At 41.0% G+C, this 23,816-nt stretch overlaps 1 protein-coding gene across 1 annotated transcript in view; it reads right to left on the bottom strand.

Annotated features, from left to right (window-relative positions):
* Nucleotides 1-23,816, bottom strand: part of SLC17A8 (solute carrier family 17 member 8) — a 44,354-nt gene that overhangs the window by 11,760 nt on the left and 8,778 nt on the right. Inside the window, exons 4-10 of the mRNA XM_040415701.1 lie at nt 15,672-15,786; nt 15,501-15,588; nt 13,605-13,691; nt 10,920-11,059; nt 5,000-5,149; nt 3,496-3,628; nt 2,550-2,660 (exon numbers count right to left, since the gene is read on the bottom strand). Coding sequence (XP_040271635.1) covers nt 2,550-2,660; nt 3,496-3,628; nt 5,000-5,149; nt 10,920-11,059; nt 13,605-13,691; nt 15,501-15,588; nt 15,672-15,786 — 824 coding nt within the window. The remainder of the gene's footprint in view (nt 1-2,549; nt 2,661-3,495; nt 3,629-4,999; nt 5,150-10,919; nt 11,060-13,604; nt 13,692-15,500; nt 15,589-15,671; nt 15,787-23,816) is intronic.

Genomic DNA, 23,816 nt, shown 5'->3' with positions numbered 1-23,816 from the left:
ACATATATCTGTACACACTGCATCTACAGTATTATACCTTGTATGTCTCACATCAATACACTGCTCTGTATATATATATATATATATATTACACAGAATTATAGATGCAATATGTACAGGTATATAGTATATACAGCAGTGTACTGATATGTGAGGTACTAGGTATAATAGATGCAGTGTGTACAGGTATATATTATATACAGCAGTGTACTGATATGTTAGGTATGAGGTATAATAGATGAAGTGTGTACAGATATATTATATGTATATACAATATATCTGTACACACTTCATCTATTATACCTCATACCTAACATATCAGTACACTGCTGTATTTACTATATACCTGTACACACTGCATCTATTATACAGTACCTCGTACCTCACATGTCAGTACAGGCTGTATATACAATATATCTGTACACACTGCATCTATTATACCTCGTACCTCACATATTACACTACTGTAAATACTATATACCAGTAAACACTGCATATATTATACCCCGTACCTCACTTATCAGTACACTACGTTATATACTATATACCTGTACACACTGCATGTATTATACCTCGTACCTCACTTATCAGTACACTGCTGTATATACTATATACCTGTACAGTGTGCATATATTATACCCTGTACCTCATATATCAGTACACTACGTTATATACTATATACCTGTACACACTGCATGTATTATACCTCGTACCTCACAAAACAGTACACTGCTGTATATACTATACATCTGTACACACTGCATCCATTATACCTCGTACCTCACATAACAGTACACTGCTGTATATACTATACATCTGTACACACTGCATCCATTATACCCCGTACCTCACATAACAGTACACTGCTGTATATACTATACATCTGTACACACTGCATCCATTATACCTCGTACCTCACATATCAGTACACTGCTGTATATACTATATACCTGTACACACTGCATATATTATACCCCGTACCTCACTTAACAGTACACTGCTGTATATACTATATACCTGTACACACTGCATATATTATACCCTGTACCTCACATATCAGTACACTACGGAATATACTATATACCTGTACACACTGCATGTATTATACCTCGTACCTCACAAAACAGTACACTGCTGTATATACTATACATCTGTACACACTGCATCCATTATACCTCGTACCTCACATAACAGTACACTGCTGTATATACTATATATCTGTACACACTGCATCCATTATACCTCGTACCTCACATAACCGTACACTGCTGTATATACTATATATCTGTACACACTGCATATATTATACCCTGTAACTCACATACGAGTACACTACGGAATATATTATATACCTATACACACTGCATGTATTATACCTCGTTCCTCACATATCAGTACACTGCTGTATACACTATACATCTGTACACACTGCATCTATTATACCTCTTTTGTGTGCCAGGGCTGTTTTGTAATCCCACTCCGGCCCTGATGGCATAAATTATAAAATGCAGCAGCAAGAATAGTTCATGGAACAAAGAGAGAGGCCTGGAACAGGTAGTTGGAGGGGCTATAAAAGGGGAATGGGGGCCCAATTTAGATTCTTGCTATGGGGCCCAGTGATTTCTATGTACGCCCCTGGTTGCAATACAATAATATTACATAGTTTTACATTATCTCTCCATACAGACATAGGCTAGGTATAAAAATGTTCAGATGCCATAATTATGATCAGAAAGATTATTTGTGTATAATGGCAGCCCCTGGCATATTTGCTCTGTGATTTACTAATCTGCATCACATTGTTAGCATGGCAAGAAAACAACACAGCAGCGGCAATATTATTTATATTCGAAGATCAGATTCCCCAGCCGGCTGATTACCCAGATGTTATCAGGCACAACATTCATTAATTATAACAATGCTCAAATATGTGTGCCTTTGTCTGAAATTAAAACAGGAGGCAACACTGATGGACATTTAATTACAACTAATTGTATCTTTTTCAACATCAGTGATAAAGAATAATTAAAATGGATGCAATGCGGGTGATTATGACTGTTCAGGATGGATTAATTCAGGCAGTAAGTGGAAAAGAAAACTGTTAAAGAAAACTCAACTAAAACAAATAAAATAGCAAGTGCACAACAGTAATATTTAGTAACATTGTAAAATAGTAATAAAAACCTTCAAATAACTGTGACTGATCTAGAGCCAAGCTTGTAAATAGATTTTATAACTCTCAATTTTACAGCTAATCCATGTGACTGACAGATAGATAGATAGATAGATAGATAGATAGATAGATAGATAGATAGATAGAGGATATGCATTCTGATGTATAAACCTATTTACTATTAAAGTAAACTTTGTCAAGCCTTTGCAACCATATATTACCTTGCAACCTAGCCATAAAGGTGTTAAAACGCACATGGATTTGCCCTTTTTTTTATAAAGATTTTATAATTTTATACTAAAAACATAATAATAGCAAACATATAAACCGTAAATAACAATAAAAATGATCTCAATAACAGACCAGCAGCCCTTACCTGATATAGCAAAACCACTGAATCCTACAGCAAGGATGAGAAAGGAAATTGAAATGGCTTTAGTATGAGAGTAGCCAACCACCAGAAGAAGCGTGGCCTCCATTCCAAACCCTGCGCATAAATATGACAAAATGATTAATATATGTAGTTAAACGGTCATTGAGTTTTGGTAAAACGTGTAATATGTCATATAAAAAGCTTTGATTGGTGGTGGTCTGAGCACTAACACATCCACCAATCGTTAAAATGAGGAGAAAGAAGTGCTCGTATATCACACTCTCTCTCCTCACTGCAGGAGATGGGCTCAATAGAAGGCTATGGGATTGTGTCACCACTCGGACCTCCACCGATTGAAACATTTGATATGTCTATCAATATATGTCTATGAAAAGTTTTACCAAAAATCTGTGACCCTTTAAAGGGGTTATCCAACCCCTATAAGGTCCCCTCACACAGGTTGTACTTACCTTGCTCTCCGGCACCTGTGTAGCTTCTGATGCCATTTGCAGCCGCTGCATCAAAACATCCGGCAACGTGGGGGGGCGGGGGGGCAGCGAATAGCAGGCTGCGACATGGGACAAACCTTCCTAGCATCACCCGCGATACTAGGAAGGCTTGTCCCCATCGCGGCCTGCTATTGGCTACCCCCCACCCCCATTGCCGGATGATTTGATCCGTGCGACAGAGATGCAGGGGTGGCCGTGCGGGCATCAGAAGCGACGCGGGTGCCGTGGAGCAAGGTAAGTACAACCTGTGTGAGGGGCCTTAGAGGGCATTATAGGGTTTGGATAACATAACATGAAACCATTTACTGTACAGAGACAAATGTAAATATTACAGTAAAGTATTAAACTCTGAGACAATTGCTCACATGCTTGCCTGATGTTTTTTTCTGTAGTATTAATAAATATCTAGAAAGTACAAAGAGAGGAACATAATCTAATACCTCCACAGTTCATGATTTTTCTTACAGTTGTGGTGCTCAGTATCTGCTTGCTTCTTAGCATATCTGCCAACTGTCCTCCAATGGGTACAATGATTGTCATTACCATGTGTGGAACAGCAGAGAGCACACCAACCTAAGAAACAGAAGAGAATATTAGTTATGCTCTTACGGCTATAAAATCATTGATTTAGGGTACTGCTGAAAAAGACTATATAAAAAGAAATTAATGTCTTTAGTTGAACAGTCCTGAGTTAGTCCAGAAAATGCCTGTAATTTCATATTTTTCACCCAGAATGGGTTATTAAATTAAAAAACCTCAATATAACTTTTGAGGAAAGAAGAACTGGGAAATTGGTAAATCTTTTTAATACTAGCTGACCTGCCAAAACTTATTTCCAAGCCATCAAAAAAACTGCAGGCCTCTCTATTGCATTTCACGTTTTACTTCATCTGGGGTTTACTTCAAAAAGTTGGACGGGATGTAATTTGCATTGGTACCTTTTGGGGCAGATATCATTCATTGATTAAGTTTTATAAAATGTTTGTGGAGGAATGCAAAAAAAAAAAAAGCAATTCCACTGTTATTTTTATTGCACAGCAAATATTTTATGTTATGTTAAACTTTTTAAAAAAGATAAAAAATTATTTTTTAAAAAAGGGGACTTTTTTTTAGGGTGAGAGGACTTTTTTTTGTCACTAAACTTTATTTAACTTAATTTAACTTTTTTTCAGTGATCTCTTACATAATACTTTGGAAAGCATAGTATTCAAAAGCACTATTGCCTGTCACTGTTAAGACCCCTTTACAAGAGCTGACTTTGCAGGCAATTATCGGAAGCGGACTGTGTGTTCCCTACAATTGCCTGCTTGTCAGAGGAGGTGTGAGCTGTATTTACATCCAGCTATCATCTCCTCTGTATGGGAACAAGTGATTGCTACTGTGATTGCTCGTGCCCATAGAGAATCATTGCTTCTGGTAAGCAGATTGCTGTTTAGGCAGAAAGATCTACTTCCTAGAAACAATGATTTAGATCAGGGATGCTCAACCTGTGGCCCTCCAGCTGTTGCAAAACCACAACTCCCAGCATGCCCTAATAGCTGTAGGCTGTGCAGGGATACTGGGAGTTGTAGTTTTGCCACAGCTGGAGGGCCGCAGGTTGGGCATCCCTGATTTAGATGATCAAAGCAGTGAGGCTTTCACCTGATGAAGAGGCATTTGCTCTTTCATCAAGTGCAGACACGTGCTCCAGCAAAAACATCCTTGGATGGACATGCAAAGACCCATGCAAAAGTAGGGAGTGACAATGCAAGTTATTAATTCATTTTTTCCACTTTAAAAAACTGTTCAAACTGGTAAAATGATTCATTTCCTATAAGGAATAATGTATATGGGACCTTGCTTCTTGGGACAACCTTTTTAAGTTTAAGATGCACTTACTCACTAGGGTTGATGGTTATTTTTGATCCTTAAATTAATACTTTCACACATTAAAAAAATATGTACCTTACTAATTGGGAAGCCAAACACTTCTTCAAAGTAAGCAGGTTGGCTGATCAGCAATAAATAAAATGTCCAGCTCCGGCAAAAATTTGCCACTATGATTGCATAGACTGGCATTGAGGTAAAGAACTTCTTCCAAGGTGTCTTAAATTTCTGAAATTATACATAGAAAATTATTAAATGTGCGTTAGTGGGAGAGTGGAAGCAATGTATTCAATTGTAAATTACAAGTATAGAAATCTTTATATTTGTGAATTAATGGTTCTCAGTATCACTGCATGCAGTCAGTGAATGGAACTCTTCATTATTTCTTTCCAAGGAATAAAAATCTGTCTTGATCATGTGATGATCACACGGGGACGTGGCACAGAGCTCTGATATCTGTACTGTAAGGCCTCATTCACACGGGCGTCCTGGATTTGCTCCGGATGCGTCGCGTGTGCATTGCGGGAAAACCGCTCGAGTAGGAACGCAATTCCAGTCAGTTTTGCACGCGCGTGAAAAAAAACTGAATGTGGTACCCAGACCCGAACCCGAACTTCTTCACTGAAGTTTGGGTTTGGGTTAGGTGTTCTATTCATTTTATTATTTTCCCTTATAACATGATTATGAAGGAAAGTAATAGCATTCTTCATACAGAATGCTTACTAAAATGTGGATTAAGGGGTTAAAAAATAAATAAATAATTAACTCACCTCATCCACTTGATCTCGCAGCCGGCATCGTCTTTTTGCTTCTTCTTTCAGGACCTGCAAAAGGACCCTTGATGACGTAATCGCCCTCACCACGTGGTAAGCGGTGACGTCAGCGCAGGTCCTGCTGAATGAAGATAGAAGATCCTCATCAAAGGTCCTTTTGCAGGTCCTGAAAGAAGAAGCAAGAAGAGGATGCTGGCTGCCCAATCAATTGGATGAGGTGAGTTATTTTTTTTTATTTTTTAACCCCTCAATCTACATTTTACTAAGCATTCTGTATTAAGAATGCTATTATTTTCCCTTATAACCATGTTATAAGGGAAAATAATACAGTGAACACACTTGAATGGGGTCCGGGGTTGCTTTCATCCCTATCATCTAGCAACCATGCGTGAAAATCGCACCGCATTTGCTTGCGGATGCTTGCGATTTTCACGCATACCCATTCATTTCTATGGGGCCTGCTTTGCGTGAAAAACGCAAAATATAGAACATGCTGCGATTTTCACGCAACGCACAAGTGATGCGTGAAAATCACCGCTTATCTGCAAAGCCCAATAGAAGTGAATGGGTCTGGATTCAGTGCCGGTGCAAAGCGTTCACCTCACGCATTGCACCCGCGCAGAATACTCGCCCGTGTGAAAGGTGCCTAACTGTAGCGAGCTGTGCATCTGTGTCTGTCACATGACCAGCACCGATTTGTATCCAAAATGAAGGCTTCCAATTCAATAATTTCAAAGAGAGATCTGGAAAAAAACATTTTAAGCAAGGTATATTAAAAATGTAAAATCTTTTCATGACACAATCTTTGAAAATATACAAATGTTTTCTTTGCTGAAACTGTTTCCTATTCAAACTACTACATACTTGGGATATACATTAGTTTACTCTTTAAACCCCCCCCCCCCCCTAAAGGGGTTGGATCACTTCACTAAATGGCATTTATCATGTAGAGAAAGTTAATACAAGGCAATTACTAATGTATTGTTATTATCCATATTTCCTCCTTTGCTGGCTGGATTCATTTTTCCATCATATTATACACTGCTTGTTTTCATGGTTACGCTGGCCAGGACCACAAGGGCATAGGCCAGAACATTTTCCTATTGTGTTCAAGCACTGCCACTGCTGCTGGATTGCAGGGTGGTCGTAAGCATAGAAACAAGAAGTGGCTCAAGTGAGACAACCCCTTTAATGATTATTCCTCAAAAAAGCTTATTGACCAGAAACATTTTTTTCGACTTTGTGCGTGTTCCAGTTTAACGACCATAACTTTTTTTGTTATTGTTGTTGGGATACCAAAATAATTTTTATGGCGTTTTCATGACACAGAGATATTTATTAATATGTTTTAGAGAATATTTCATTTTATTTGGGGTAAGGCTACTTTCACATTAGCGTTTTTGCACAGCCGACATGGATCTCCAAAAGACGCTTCTGTTACAATAATACAACCGCATGCATCCGTCATGAACGGATCCGGTTGTATTATGTCTTCTATAGCCATGACGGATCCGTCTTGAACACAATTGAAAGTTAATGGGGGACGGATCAGTTTTCTCATTAGAACCGCATATATTTCTTTAGGATGATGTTATGTGGTTTACTATTAGCTATATACACTGCTCAAAAAAATAAAGGGTACACAAAAATAACACATCCTAGATCTGAATTAATTAAATATTCTTCTGAAATACTTTGTTCTTTACATAGTTGAATATGGTCTCTCAAGGGGTCTGAGGATCTCATCTCGGTACCTAATGGCAGTCAGGCTACCTCTGGCGAGCACATGGAGGGCTGTGCGGCCCTCCAAAGAAATGCCACCCCACACCATTACTGACCCAATGCCAAACCGGTCATGCTGGAGGATGTTGCAGGCAGCAGAACGTTCTCCACGGCGTCTCCAGACTCTGTCACGTCTGTCACATGTGCTCAGTGTGAACCTGCTTTCATCTGTGAAGAGCACAGGGCGCCAGTGGCGAATTTGCCAATCTTGGTGTTCTCTGGCAAATGCCAAACGTCCTGCACGGTGTTGGGCTGTAAGCACAATCCCCACCTGTGGACGTCGGGCCCTCATATCACCCTCATGGAGTCTGTTTCTGACCATTTGAGCAGACAAATGCACATTTGTGGCCTGCTGGAGGTCATTTTGCAGGGCTCTGGCAGTGCTCCTCCTGTTCCTCCTTGCACAAAGGCGGAGGTAGCGGTCCTGCTGCTGGGTTGTTGCCCTCCTACGGCCTCCTCCACGTCTCCTGATGTACTGGCCTGTCTCCTGGTAGCGCCTCCATGCTCTGGACACTACGCTGACAGACACAGCAAACCTTCTTGCCACAGCTCGCATTGATGTGCCATCCTGGATAAGCTGCACTACCTGAGCCACTTGTGTGGGTTGTAGACTCCGTCTCATGCTACCACTAGAGTGAAAGCACCGCCAGCATTCAAAAGTGACCAAAACATCAGCCAGGAAGCATAGGAACTGAGAAGCGGTCTGTGGTCACCACCTGCAGAACCACTCCTTTATTGGGGGTGTCTTGCTAATTGCCTATAAATTCCACCTGTTGTCTATCCCATTTGCACAACAGCATGTGAAATTGATTGTCACTTAGTGTTGCTTCCATAAAAAAACATTAATATGATTATCTATATTCGTTTTGGAACCTTTTTAACAAAAAAAAAACGCATGAACACCGCATCAAAACCAGAACTATTTTTTGGGGCGATTTTATATGTTTTATGAATTTTTATTGTTGGCTATGTATATGTAGATGTAAAAAACATTAAGATTATGGTGCACATCTACTTTGGCATTTTTATGTGTTGTCGGTAAGAAAAATATTTGCATCATTCTACTATTTTCAGGCAAATAATCCCTATATACCGGCTATGGAAATGTAAAAACCGTCTAGAGCAAAAATCTGAATGAATCCATCCCAAGTTTTATCATGACCTTAATATCCCATGAACCCACAGAGTATTTAAAGTCGCTACAGATGACATGGGGACTTGACCACTGAGGAAGGAACAGTGAATGTTCCGAAACGCGTTTGGTGTTTATTTGCCCCCTACGTATAGACACTGTAAGATGGACTGTTATCTATAATCAGGCTTAAAGGGAACCTGTCACTGGGATTTTGTGTATAGAGCTGAGGACATGGGTTGCTAGATTGCCGCTAGCACATCCGCAATACCCAGTCCCCATAGCTCTGTGTGCTTTTATTGTGTAAAAAAACTATTTGATACATATGCAAATTAACCAGAGATGAGTCCTGTACGTGAGATGAGTCAGGGACAGGACTCATCTCAGGTTAATTTGCATATGTATCAAATCTTTTTTTTTTTACACAATAAAAGCACACAGAGCTATGGGGACTGGGTATTGCGGATGTGCTAGCGGCCATCTAGCAACCCATGTCCCCAGCTCTATACACTAAATCCCGGTGACAGGTTCCCTTTAAACAACATATGTAGCGCTCCAGGATTGTTCTTATCTGAAGCTGAAAGACGGACTGTTGGCTTCTATATACCATGTTGAACGCTGATTGTGCCTCTTACAAATGTACAAGTTACCCCGCACAAGTGCACGAGCTGAGTCTACTACTCGCAGGCGGGAGGGAAGATTCAGAGGTAAGATTGCAGTGCCTGAGATCACATGGGATGCCACGGTAAGCACTAGACCTCTATCCCTTAACAACAAAACCGTGAGTAAGGATATCTATTTGACTCGTGTACATATTACGGGGAAATAATTAACACAGCTACTGTAATTTTTTGCACAGAGTGTTCAGTTAAAACATTGGTCATTAACCCTTGAATGGACACCCCATACATGGGAATATATGGGAATGCCTCACAACATGTAACAAGTACTTTTATGCCTTCAGTGGATATAATCAACATATAACCAATACCTGTTTAATAGAAGTACATATTACAGTCCACTCAGTGTTGACTTAAAGGGACAAAACCCATGTGCACAATTACGGTGGAATTATTGGACATCAAGCAAAACAAATAAAATACAACAGGTGGCACTTATCAATATAAAGTCGCGGCAACAACTTGATGTGAGAGATGCCGCTTATAGTTATATAAATAAGGAGATATCTGAGATATGAATTGCTATTTTGGGTAAAATACACCTTGAACATAGAGTGAATTGTGTTTTTATTACAGTTATTGTGGATTTGCTCAATATTTTTATTTTTCAGTTTTTTATTTTTCATATTTTATATCTTATATGAATTATGTATTATTATATACTCAGCCTATGAATAAATTGTTTCTCAGAGCGATTCTATAAGTGGAGTGCCGACCTCTTCCATTTTATCTTCAATTTTATGTAGTGACAGGGTGAGTCACTGAGATCAGTGCACCCTTTCCATACAGTGTACAGGTGAGCCACCCTACTTTTTCACAGTGTATATTGATTCTTACATAATATGTCCTCCAAGAGGTCATAAAATACATTTACATCATGTAATTTTTCTTTTTCGTTTTGCAGTTTTCCATAGGAGCCACAGTTACAGGGGAAAACAGCCCCTATGTGGTAATTTACACATGCAGAGCTGATCAGGGTCTGCTAAGACACAGCAGCTCTGCTATGACCAGAGAACACACATTATAAATCTACTTCTGTCTCCTCTTACAGCCGGGCACTCAACTTCTTCCTGACAGAATTGTAGAGCGTCTTTAGGCATCACTGCAGATCCAGGACCTGCATCACCCACTGTCAAAAGTAAGTGAGCAGTCATTAAGGCATTAAACATTAGTATAATTAATATGGTTACCCTCTGAGAAATAAAAAAATAAAAATAAACTCCATGGCAATTCCAAAAGAATTCAGTGTGTTTATTCACCAGATAGCGACGTTTCAGTCCTCTCAATGGGACCTTTCTCAAGCAGTGACAAAAAAAACCCACACTGAATTCTTTTGGAAGTGCCGTGGAGTTTATTTTTTTTATTTTTTAAGTTGGTGGATCGCCTCTTCAGCTGCTGGCATTCCATATTCACACAACTACTGCTAGCCTCAGAGAAAGATAGTTTAGCTCAGCTTAGCAGGCAGGAATAAATGGAAAAAATATGACTTTGCGAAACTAGACATCTTTATTGATTGATCAAAATTAATCTATTAGTAGACACATAACTGCACATACTGCATATAACCATAGCACTCTTAATAAATGTCAATGACGAGTACCTTCCCCCCACCCAGAACATATTATACTTACACCAGTTGTAACTAAGCTACTGCCTTCTCCAATGCTGCTCTCAATGTATGACCTTTCTTCAGCAGTAATGGTAGGGTGTGCAGCTGGGCTCTCTGTGGCATGCAGCAACCAGAACACGTACCAAATCATTCCAAACATTCCTGCATGGAGGAAGTTCATCTATTAGTAGGTTTGCTAAAAATGAATATATTTACTCAGTGCATGATAAATCTTACTAAAACATGCATGAATCTATACAATGCTGTTTGTAGGGGGTTGTCTGGTTTAGAAAGTCATTTACAAATACTGCATAATGGGATTCATAGCTAATATAAGCACATACATTATATAAGGTCCCATTGAAAAACAAAGAAATCATCTGCTAAAAGGGTTTGCCCAAGGAAACTACCCTCTTTATTGTCAAGTTAAGGACAGACTGGGCAAAGGAGATAATAGACACCCAAGGAACATTTTTTAACTGTTGAACAAGGTCTGATTTACAGTAAAATTAAAGATGATCTGTTAGATAGCCGGATCTATCTGTTTTAGAAATTACTTGCATTTTCCATAAAATAACAAGTACCGTATGTGGCATAGATTCTCAGAATGCTCTTTTGTCATTCCTTTGGTATCAGGCTAGGGCTACACGACAACATTTGTCGCACAACAATTTTTATAATGATAGGCTATGGTGTCGCACTGCGACTGCGACATGACAGTAGCATAGACTATCATTATAAAAATTGTACTCCTAGAACAGTATAAACTGCCCTAATTTCGGCATACCTATTCTAAAATCTCACATCAAACATCTTTCATTCAATACATTGAGGTAAAGGCATTAAAAACCATGATATGGTTTGAAAATGTTTGCATACTATGTTACTCCAACATTTCCCTTTCGGGAAATTATGTTAGCACAAGACTGGGTGTTTGGGGCACATCGGGGCCCCACATTATATATTTTAGACAGCAGAGTCTCACTGTTCCATCTGCTAGGCAAAACCATTGTGCTGCAAAGTTTGTATGGTTATTTTGATAGATGGCCCCATATTTCTCCATTCTCTCCATGTTGCTCACAGCCTGAACCATTCATGGTGTATTGGAATAAAACAGGTATTGTAATGTTTCGGTAAAATACTGCATTTTGCAGTTCGGAGCAACATAATTAGATTTTTTTTTTGAGGGCACCTAAGTGGGGGAAATTAATAATAAAACCATTTTGGTTTTTTAAACCTCTGATTGTTAGAAAGGCTAGATCAGTAGGCATGTCCACCAAAAATGTAAAAAAAAGTACCTAGGCTACCACCGCATCACCAACAGATTGTGTATTTAATTTGCCATGTTTATCTATATTTTAAAAATAATCTGGCCGCTAAGCATCCCTATGGGCTGACACTTCCTACTATGTAGAGATGGTTTCTCAGTAGTCTTCCCATTATCATCACAGACAGGATTATAATGGCAGATAACACCCCTGTTTTAAAGATGAAGTCAGATAAACACAATACATCATTGGCAACATGTGATGGACACAGCTTACCTCCTCTCCCTCCCTGCACATTGAACTCTGCTCAGGCCACAAATTATGCCTAGAACACTCTTTTACAGAAGTCAATAGCAATTCTAGAGCATCTATTCTTTGCTACTAGAGGTTCATAAATGAATATGCAACTAGGTGTTACCAGTTGAGGAGGGTGGTCCTTGCACAGTCTCACAATGGCTGCAATGACTGGACAGTGTTAAACTGCAAGAACACAACCCTTCTGGTAACTCCCCAGTGGAAAACGTATTAATAAACTTCTAACAGCAATAACTGAGGAATGGAAAAATATAGAGTCATGTGAAATGAGGCCCCAGAATCATTATTGCAAGGGGAATACAATTATTTAGCAAAACAGACATATTAGGAGTTTTTCGGTTCCTCTTTATACAACTGAACTTATCAGAGTAGCAGCACAGGCAAGATGACTGCCCTATAATGCCATATAGAAAAATAATATATAAATAAAAAAACAGTCATACATTCCAAAAATAAAATATAATAGGTGATATGATAAAAGAGCAACACCACTGGATCTCCACAAAAGATTACTTGCATACTACAAAGTTTCTACATACAGCAGCATTTTTTTTAAAAGGGGTTTTCAGGGTTCAGAGCTGAACCCGGACATACCTCCATTTTCACCCCGGCAGCCCCCCTGACTTGAGCATCGGAGCAGTTCATGCTCCGATGCTCTCCTTTGCCCTGCGCTAAATCGTGCAAGGCAAAGGCATTTTCAAGAGTTGCGGTGATGTACCAGGCTCTCCGTGGGGCTGCCAGGAAGCCCGGTGACATCACCGGCATTGATGGGCGGGCTTTAGCGCTTCCCTAGCCAGTAAAACGGCTAGGGCAGTGCTAAAGCACGCCCATCTGAGCCGGTGACGTCACCGAACACACTGCCGGACGGAAGCTTCCGCCCAGCAGTGTGTTATTGTAAAAAAAAAAAGAGCCCGTGCCCTGCACGATCTAGCGCAGGGCAAGAGAGCGCATCGGAGCATGAGATGCTCCGATGCCAACATCAGGGGTGCTGCCTGGGTAAAAATAAGGATATGTCCGAGTTAAGCTCTGACAACCCCTTTAAGTTCAGTAAGAAACAGGTAAAAAATACTAGGTACCATATTTTCTATTTAGGATATGCAAACACATAGGAAAACAAAACTTACCATAAATGTAAAAGACAGAAGACCAACCGATATATTGTACAAGTATCCCTGCTAATGGCATTGCGATTACCGCACCAGCGTACGACCCTGCAATATAAAAGTACAGATGAAACCGTATTTGTGTGTTGCATTAACAAAATAGTACATGACTATCTCTTTCTAACAAAGCAAGAACCAGCCCTGTACTTCACATAGATCCAGAGATCTCTCCATTCATTGCTGCAATTGCTCTGCTAGATTCTCTTCAGGCTGGCATGTCTTTTCTGCCACAGCTCTCTCCCTATTGGGGCAGCATGAAGGCTCAGTGGTTAGCACTGGTGCCTTGCAGCGCTGGGGTCCTAGGTTTAAATCTGACCAAGGACAACATCTACATGGACTTTGTAAGTTCTCCCTGTGTTTGCGTCGGTTTCTTCCCAAACTCCAAAGACATACTAATGGGGAATTTAGATTGTGATATATGAAATGGTGCGATATTTAACTTTTCTTTTTATTTCTTCAAAAATATTTTTTTTTAACTTTGGCCCCCCTAACGGGCTTATACATGTGAATATTAAATTGCTTCTACCATAAACCTCAGTGGCTTACCATTGCAGTGTATGAGAAAATCACTGTGTTCCTATTACAGAAAAATCCTGCCACAAGTAGGACTTAAAGGGAACCTGTCACTAGGAAATTCACTGTTAACCCTTTCCCGGCTTCTGCAGTAATAGTACTGTGGAAATTGGATCTTTAAAGTCTCATACAGCAGACACCCGTGGCTAATCTCTGATATCTACGATAATGCCAATCTCAGGCATTTAACCCCTCAGATGCTGTGGTCAAATGTGACCATGGCATCTGAGAGCGCAAAATCCAGAAGCGCATCGCTTCCGAGCCTGGAACGGCTCCCCAACGCAGTGATTGGTGAGGTCATTTATTAATTGTTATAGGCTGGAGCCTAATTAAAGATCTGATGCCTTTCACAGGTATATTCCAATTTGGGCCTGCAGATGGCAGCACTACATTCCAATATACCGAATCATCTATTTGTCAATGGATTTATTGGCATTGACAAATCGAAGTGGCAATCTAATGAATGCATGATGTTAGGCTATTGGGGCTGTAAAAAAAAAAGTAAAGAAAAGTTTTTAAAAATATAAAAATTCTGATAACTCCCCTTTCCCCAAAATAAAAATAAATAATAAAAAATAAACATCATAGGCATTGCTGCATCTGAAAATGCCCACACTATTAAAATCAAAATATTTATCCCATATGAAAAACTGCATTATGGAAAAAAGTAAAAAGTGATCAGAAAGTCTTACACACTCCAAAAATGGTATCAATAAAAACTGCAGATTTTCCCGCATAAAATACGCTCTCAGAAAGCTCTCAGCGCTAGACACATAAAACCAGCTAACTGCCCCCCCAACATGTTTTGCCAGTAACCTGGCTGCATCAGGGGTAATGGGCGCTTTACATTTATGTAATGACTACTGTCAGTGAAGAGAACGGACTACACAGGACTTGGCATTTGGCCATTTTTTGGACTAAAGTGGGAAGTACACACCGCTTAGTTCTCTAGCCACACACAGATCGATGCTTATATGCACTGGCGCTAGCGATTTTTAGGCTTGAGTTGCTGACAGCGCTCTCTGATTTTTAGATATACCAAAAAAGGTTCATTTTTAGGGTTCATTCACTTTTTGAGATATCTGGGGCAAGGCATTTGCCTAGGGTGGCGATTATCTGAAATGTACACATTTGTTTACCTATCCCCTTGTTTTCAGTGGAAATGTAGCCTGAAATAAACATACAAGGATCAGCTGAGACACTGATGCATGTAATGGGCACGTGGGGGAGGTTAATTAAAGGCTGGCTTAACTAACACATGATTGAAAAGAAAGGCTGTATTACCACAAAAAGAAGTGGTTGCTAGTCTGCTTCTCTCCAAGGGAGGTGCCCATTTACTCCACAATCCATGGCATGCTGGGTATGTCACACCCTGAAAAAAGATTTAAAAAAAAACACATGGGACAAGAACCTCAAAGCTATATGTGCAACTATGATCACATATTTACCACCTACCTCAACAAGTCCTTGTACAACACGAACAGATATCACACATCCATAATGAGATTTTGCTGCTGAAGGTATCAGCATATTTAGGACAGAGGTTAAAAAAATAGCAGCACCAAATACCCTACGAGAGAAAAAATAAAAAATTAAGCATTGTAAACAGCATAAAACAGTTTTAACAGGAACCACCAGGGGAGGCACATATTCGGCAGTCTACGAGCCTGGAGTGGAAAACTAGTTTCCAGGTGTAAATGTTTTGCTGTGGCTGATATTCTGGCCCCCGCCACCTCAACTTGTGAGGAAGCCCTAATAGGGGTCTTGTGACTTTTTCTTATGACAAAAACTGGCATAAAAATGTTAGTAAATGATCCCCACTATGTTGACATAAGGAGATATGCCGCTGACAAATGACCATTTTTATGCCAGCATGAAAGATGCAAGCAACAGCTGATCATGGGGCAATGATTGGGAAAATGTACATAAAAGGGCCTTAAAGCTATGTTCACATGCTGGCTTTTAATTCCACCTATATTTATGGCATATTCCTAAGGCTGATATCTGCCGACGTGCAGCAGATCTGCACAAGAATTAGCCCCATTGTTATTCGATGGTGCTCAGGGGTGGAACTACCACTGTAACAGTTATAGTGTCAGGCCAAAGCCTCCTCTGCCAGTAATGATGACTGTGTGTGTAAACTGCTAGTTGGGTCGGAACGCATAAACTCAGCAGCCGTACATCGGGCCTATAGTTCAGCCCATTGTCTGGCTGCTATGTCTGCCATCTTCCCACCAGCAGCAAGAACGAGCCTGTGCGCTCCTCTGCTCAGCTTAGCAGGAACGATTACATCACTGTATCACGCCCGCTGCTGGGGAGAGCATGATGTGCTCCGTTCATCATGGGAAAGGGGCTAAGGCTGTGATGGCTAGCCTCCGGCACTACAGCTGTGGTAAAACTACGACTCCCAAGATGTACACTTGCTTGGCCGTTCTCAGAACTCCATAAAAAATGAATGGAACATGCTGGGAGTCCTAGTTTCACCATAGCCGGAGTGCCGGAGGTTAGCCATCACTGGTAGGGCATTTTTTACCTTATTAACACTACAGGGGCTTCACTACTCTAAAGGGGGTACTAAGAGGGCATAACTGCAGTGTAGGAGCATTAAGGGGGCATTCTACTATGTTTGGGAACTAAGGCAGCATTGTACTGCATGGAGGCACTAAGGGAGCACTAAAGGGGAATAACTACTGTGTGGGGCACTAAAGGGGCATACAGAGCCCGGGCAGCATACTGTAAAGTAAACCCTTGACCCCCACCTGCTGTCCAGTACTAGTAAGTATTATTATTTTTATGTTTTTTAAATGACTGAGTGGGTGTATGGCGAACAAGGGCAGTCTTGACTAGCCACGGGAGGGGGAGTGTGTTTAAAAATTTGCTATGAGGCCAAGATATTTCTAGTTATGCCCCTGATGGTGTTAATTCTTAACTTTTTCCATGCAAAATAAGTAGAATTCTACTGATTGGCATGGATAAATTCTGCATCAAATTTTTGGGTAGCATGAGAAGAGGGTTGCAGAAACTCTTTTCACATGTATGGAATGAGGATTGTCATCAGATTTGATGCACATTGTGTCACAGAATCTGAACCAAATCTAACACATTTGAATGGACCTTTAACTAATATTAGAATTCTGATGCTAGAGAACAGTGCATTATTGAACCCCCCGACAATTAGCTGTTTGAGGAAGCCATGAAGCTCACTGGTGAGTGCCGCAGCCTCCTTACAGCTTACCAAGCACAGCAGCGTTCATTGGATAGTGGTTGTGCTTGGTATTGCAACTCATCCTTCACTTGAATGGGACTGAGCTGCGTCTAGGCCATGTGATTGATGAATGTGATGTCACATGGCCTAGGAAGAGGCCTAAGCACTCAAGAAGCACAGTGGCCTCTTCATACAGCTGATTGGCAGGGGTGCCAGGAGTCGGACCCCCACAGATCAGATTTTGATGACCTATCCTGGGGATAGGCTATCAATATCAAAATCCTGAAGAACAACTTGAATGTTTTACTACTTCATACATTCTTTTTTTTTTTTTTACAAAACACAAGAACCATACATAGGACAGTACCATAAACTCAAATATTAAAATACAGAAAATCAGTTTTAGGGTCCATTCACACGTCCGCAACGGACACCTGCCATGTGCGTTCTGCATTTTGCGGACTGCACATGGCCGGCACTATAATAGAAATGGCTTTTGCGGCTCCATTGAAAATGAATGGGTTCACACCCGTTCCGCAAAATTGCGGAACGGATGCAGACCCATTTTGCGGACGGTGAATGGACCCTAAAGGGGCTCTTCCATCCCATTTTTTACTTGAAGCTAGCCCAATGGTGAACTTGGGTCTGACTTCAGAAACCCCAAAGCAAAGATCAGCTGTTATCACGGGCAGAAGCTACGACTTGCTTTTACATACCTGAAATGCATGAACGGGCCAAGTCCGCCAGAACAAGAGCCAATGCTGTTCTGGCCAATAAAGAGTGGCCTAGGGCACAGGACCCTCCTCAATCTCTATATGTCATAATAGGATATATAGGGAGGGATCCCAAACTGTTTATTTACTAAACTTCATAAAGGAGTTGTCCAAGATAATTAAAAATATTGCACAAGTCCTGCAATAGCTTAAAAATATATTTTCCCCCATTTGCCTTCCACCATTCTCTGTGTAGTGCCCTGGAACAAGGGTACTTTGGAGTCTCGACTTTAGTGGACATTTTCCCCTATTGCTGCTATGCAAAACTATCAGCTCCCTACTTTATTGAACTTAGAAATGTTAACTTGTACTGTGATTTATGCCTTTGTTTACCTTTCTCCTGTTCATTTGCACTGTTATTGCACAGTATTTGCACTGCACAGTGGAAAAGGTTAATGCACAGCCAACTAATACTGAGAGACTTAGGGACTTTCCAGCCTGTGGCTTGTAATTTTCCATTGCTGTCATTAGGGACTATGCAGAGCTAAGTTTTGGAGGGAAAAAACAGACACAATGAACTTTTGACCATCTGGTTTAGCACTGTCAGATGTTTTTTTACCTATCCAAACTGCTTAGTTACAGTAAATGACTTGGCATTGGTTCTGTTAGGTTGTGATTTTCCAGCTTCATCTCTCCTACTAGAAGGCTTTGGATCAGTTAGAAACGGAATAAAAGTGGAACAGTCAGCCCCTAGTGGTCTGCAGATAGGGACCATTGTTTAGTAGAAGATACTCTGCCAGACTGCAGATAGGGACCAGTGTTTAGTAGGAGAGACTCTGCCAGACTGCAGACAGGGACCAGTGTTTAGTAGGAGAAACTCTGCCAGACTGCAAATAGGAGAGATTCTGCCAGACTGCAGATAGGGACTAGTGTTTCGTAGGAGAGACTCTGCCAGACTGCAGATAGGGACCAGTGTTTAGTAGAAGAGACTTTACTAGACTGCAGATAGACACCAGTGTTTAGTAGGAGAGATTCTGCCAGACTGCAGATAGGGACCAGTGTTTAGTAGAAGAGACTCTACCAGACTGCAAATAGGGACCAGTGTTTAGTAGGAGAAACTCTGCCAGACTGCAGATAAGGACCAGTGTTTAGTAGAAGAGACTCTGCCAGACTGCAGATAGGGACCAGTGTTTAGTAGGAAAGACTTTGCCAGACTGCAGATAGGGACCAGTGTTTAGTGGGAGAGACTCTGCCAGACTGCAGATAGGGACCAGTGTTTAGTAGAAGAGACTCTGCCAGACTGCAGATAGGGACCAGTGTTTAGTAGGAAAGACTTTGCCAGACTGCAGATAGGGACCAGTGTTTAGTGGGAGAGACTCTGCCAGATTGCAGATAGGGACCAGTGTTTAGTAGGAAAGACTTTGCCAGACTGCAGATAGGGACCAGTGTTTAGTGGGAGAGACTCTGCCAGACTGCAGATAGGGACCAGTGTTCAGTAGAAGAGACTCTGCCAGACTGCATATAGGGACCAGTGTTTAATAGAAGAGACTCTGCCAGACTGCAGATAGGGACCAGTGTTTAGTGGGAGAGACTCTGCCAGACTGCAGACAGGGACCAGTGTTTAGTAGGGGAGACTCTGCCAGACTGCATGATTGACCAGTCTTTAGTAGGAGAGAATCTGCCAGACGGCAGATAGGGACCAGTGTTTAATAGGAGAGACTCTGCCAGACTGCAGATAGGGACCAGTGTTTAGTAGGAGAGACCCTACCAGACTGCATGAGTGATCAGAAGAAGTTGCTGAGCCAGCAATACTCTGCCATAGATCCTGGGTCACCAGCCCTTGACCAGGGAGCCAGCCACAGACTGAGCCGCAGACCCTTTGGTAAGGATATCAGCCTTCTGAGAGAGAGGGCCAGTGATGTTTCATATACTTGCCTATTACTGTGCACATCACCAACACTCTAAAGTGCTGGTATACGGAATATCACTGCTGCAGCCAACTACTGTCCTCAGCGTTAAACCACTGAGGACTGTGATTGGCTGAAGTGGTAGGAGAACCAGCTAGCACAGAAGAGAATGGCACTGGAGAAAGGGGGAGAGATTAATTTTTATTTTAGGCTATTGTAGGGCTTGTCCGAGATTTATCTCAGACAACCCCTTTAAGAAAGCCAGGGGTTAATAATGGAAAATTTTTCACGATTACATACAGTGCCGCCCATAATTATTCATAACCCTGGCAAATTTTGACTTATAGTTACTTTTATTCAACCAGCAAGTAATTTTTTGACGGGAAATGACATACTATAGGTGTCTCCCAAAGATAATAAGACGATGTACAAGAGGCATTATTGTGGAAAAAAAAAAACATTTCTCAGCTTTTATTTACATTTGGTCGGAAGCCAAAAGTGACACCTGTGCTGGCCAGGAGGATAGTTAGAGAGGTGAAAAAGAATCCAAGGATCACCAAGGCCATCCTGGTCAATCTGGGCTCTGCTGGTGGCAATGTCTCAAGGCAGACAATCCAACGGACACTGCACATAGAATGTGTCGGCAGATAAGAACCATTTGGCCCATCTAGTCTGCCCAATATACTGAATACTATGAATAGCCCCTGGCCCTCTCTTATATGAAGGATGGCCTTATGCCTATCCCATGCATGCTTAAACTCCTTCACTGTATTTGCAGCTACCACTTCTGCAGGAAGGCTATTCCATGCATCCACTACTCTCTTAGTAAAGTAATACTTCCTGATATTACTTTTAAACCTTTGCCCCTCTAATTTAAAACTATGTCCTCTTGTAGCAGTTTTTCTTCTTTTAAATATTCTCTCCTCTTTTACCTTGTTGATTCCCTTTATGTATTTAAAAGTTTCTATCATATCCCCTCTGTCTCGTCTTTCTTCCAAGCTATATATTTTAAGGTCCTTTAATCTTTCCTGGTAAGTTTTATCTTGCAATCCATGTACTAATTTAGTAGCTCTTCTCTGAACTCTCTCCAAAGTATCAATATCCTTCTGGAGATATGGTCTCCAGTACTGCGCACAATACTCCAAATGAGGTCTCACTAGTGCTCTGTAGAGCGGCATGAGCACCTCCCTTTTTCTACTAGTAATGCCTCTCCCTATACACCCAAGCATTCTGCTAGCATTTCCTGCTGCTCTATGACATTGTCTGCCAACCTTTAAGTCTTCTGAAATAATGACCCCTAAAATCCCTTTCCTCAGATACTGAGGTTAGGATTGTATCACTGATTTTATATTCTGCTCTTGGGTTTTTACGCCCCAGGTGCATTATCTTGCACTTATCAACATAAAATTTTAGTTGCCAGATTAGGCACACAAAAGCTAGCTTGGCCTTTGCAAAAGCTCATCTGGACAAAGAAGAAGACTTCTGGTTTTCTGTGTTATGGTCAGATGAAACAAAAATTTAATTGTTTGGTCACAATGATGTTTCCTTCATTTGGCGTAAAAAAGGAGAAGCCTTCAACCCAAAGAACACAATTTTCCCTGTCAAACATGGTGTTTGGGGGTGTTTTTCAGCCAATGGACCAAGGAACCTAATCACAGTAAACGGCACCATGAAAAAAGAGCGATACATGAGTATTCTCAACGACAACATCAGGCAGTCTGCAGAGAAACTTGGCCTTGGGCACCAGTGGACATTTCAGCATGACAATGACCCAAAACACACAGCAAAAGTGGTGAAGAAATGGTTAGCAGACACAACATTAAAGTTTTGGAGTGGCCCAGCCAAAATCCAGACTTTACTCCAATTGAGAATCTGTGGAAGGAGCTAAAGATCAGGGTGATGGCAAGAAGACCTTCCAACCTGAAAGATTTGGAGCTCATTGCTAAAGATGAATGGGCAAAAATACCTGTGGAGACATGCAAAAAGCTGGTCTGCAATTATAGGAAGCGTTTGATTGCTGTAATAGCCAATAAAGGCTTTTCTATTGATTATTGAGAAGGGTATGAATAATTTTGGACTGGACACTTTGCTCAAATGTAAATAAAAGCTGAGAAATGTTTTTTTTTCCACAATAATGCCACTTGTACATCGCCTTATTATCTTTTGGGAGACACCTATGTCCTTTCCCGTCAAAAAATTACTTGCTGGTTGGATAAAAGTAACTTTAAGTTAAAATTTGCCAGGGGTATGAATAATTATGGGCAGCACTGTATATCTGATGGGTCAGGAAACTGAGCTGACCCAGTAGCAGCACTATATCACAGCATCCATGTAACCATTACAACAAGACACTGTACATGAACCACAGTCTTCATGCCACTAATAGCTAAATAGTGTCCTATCAAGGTAACTGAAGCCAGGTTAAAACTTAGACCAAGACTTGAAAAATTAAAATAAATTCTAGCTGCCATATAGTAAAAATGATTGGCATTTGCTATATTTAACAAAAAACAGATCTGTACATATCTAAGACATTTACAACTTAAAGGGGTTCTCCGGGATATTGATGGTCGATCAGCTGTATCTGTGAGTGCTTCTGCCTCTTCCTAGGTATGCGACGCCTTATTCATCGGTCACATGGCCTAGGCATAGCATTCTGGGGAACCCCTTTAATACATCAATTACATGGACTCATACTTAGGCTAAGTTTTGAGGCTGAGTATTCCATTCGATTACTGATAGACAGTGGTGATTTACTATTCAGAATGCGCCACCTTTTGGAGCAAGGCAGTCATAAAACTGGTGTACATGCTTTGCAATGCTTTTAATAAGTGTTTTAGACACTCAGGCACTTTTTAGGCCTCATCCGACAAGTAATCGTGACTTACTGGGCAAGGGGTGTGGCTTCACAGGAAATGGGCCACTTAAAGGCGATGCATGTATCAAAATTTTGGTGCATTTTTTGGCGTTAACTAAGCCAACAAATAGGTGGTGGAAACTAGGCAGTTTTTTTGGCGTGTCAGATTTATCCTCCAGCATCAGCCACTGTAATAAATCTAGGGCAGCTTAAGACAGTCTAAGTTTACTCTGTCTTATTAGACAGTATTAGTAATTCTGCCCCGCTATGTTAGGAATAGGCAGGGCTGTATTAACAAGCTGTCAGGGGTGGCACTTTAATATGTTAACGTTATCATTCTTATAATCAGTGGGTGGACCCCCACCGGTCAGAAAGTTATCAGATAGGTTGATGCAATAGGTAAACCACTTAAATAGGGCTTGTCCAAGGTGAAAAAGTAATTATAAGGGTCACGGCAGTTGTGGTTGCGACTAAGCCCACAAGCCAGGGGGGTCCATAGGCCCCCTCACAACATTAACTGTTTGGATGGATGCCAGACATCAAAGGAAATCAAAAAGGATATCAAAGTATATCATAAATCTGACAGAGTGGAGTAGAGAAATCAGTGGGAAAAGATTTATGATGTTGGACATCCTTCACGGTCCAGAATGAGATCATTCATTAACCTTTTAATGCCAAAAGTAGCAGTAAATTAGTATGCAGTCAAGGAAGGGTAGCTGTGGAGAAATATGCGGACAGGCACCAGAAAGGGTTACAGTATTCCCACAGCAGATGTCTATATGGAGCTCCGGCGCACCACGGCAGTGCACGGCGAAAGGCCGCCGGACTAAAAGTCCTACATGTCCGACTTTTTAGTCCGGCTGCCTCTCACCGCGAACTGCCGTACTGCGACGGAGCTCCGCCCCGTCCCCATTATAG

Source organism: Bufo bufo, chromosome 1 (genome assembly GCF_905171765.1).
Source record: "Bufo bufo chromosome 1, aBufBuf1.1, whole genome shotgun sequence".
NCBI classification, from domain to species: domain Eukaryota; kingdom Metazoa; phylum Chordata; class Amphibia; order Anura; family Bufonidae; genus Bufo; species Bufo bufo.
The sequence above is the reverse complement of the archived record's forward strand: the minus strand, read 5'-3'. Positions and strand labels throughout refer to the sequence as shown.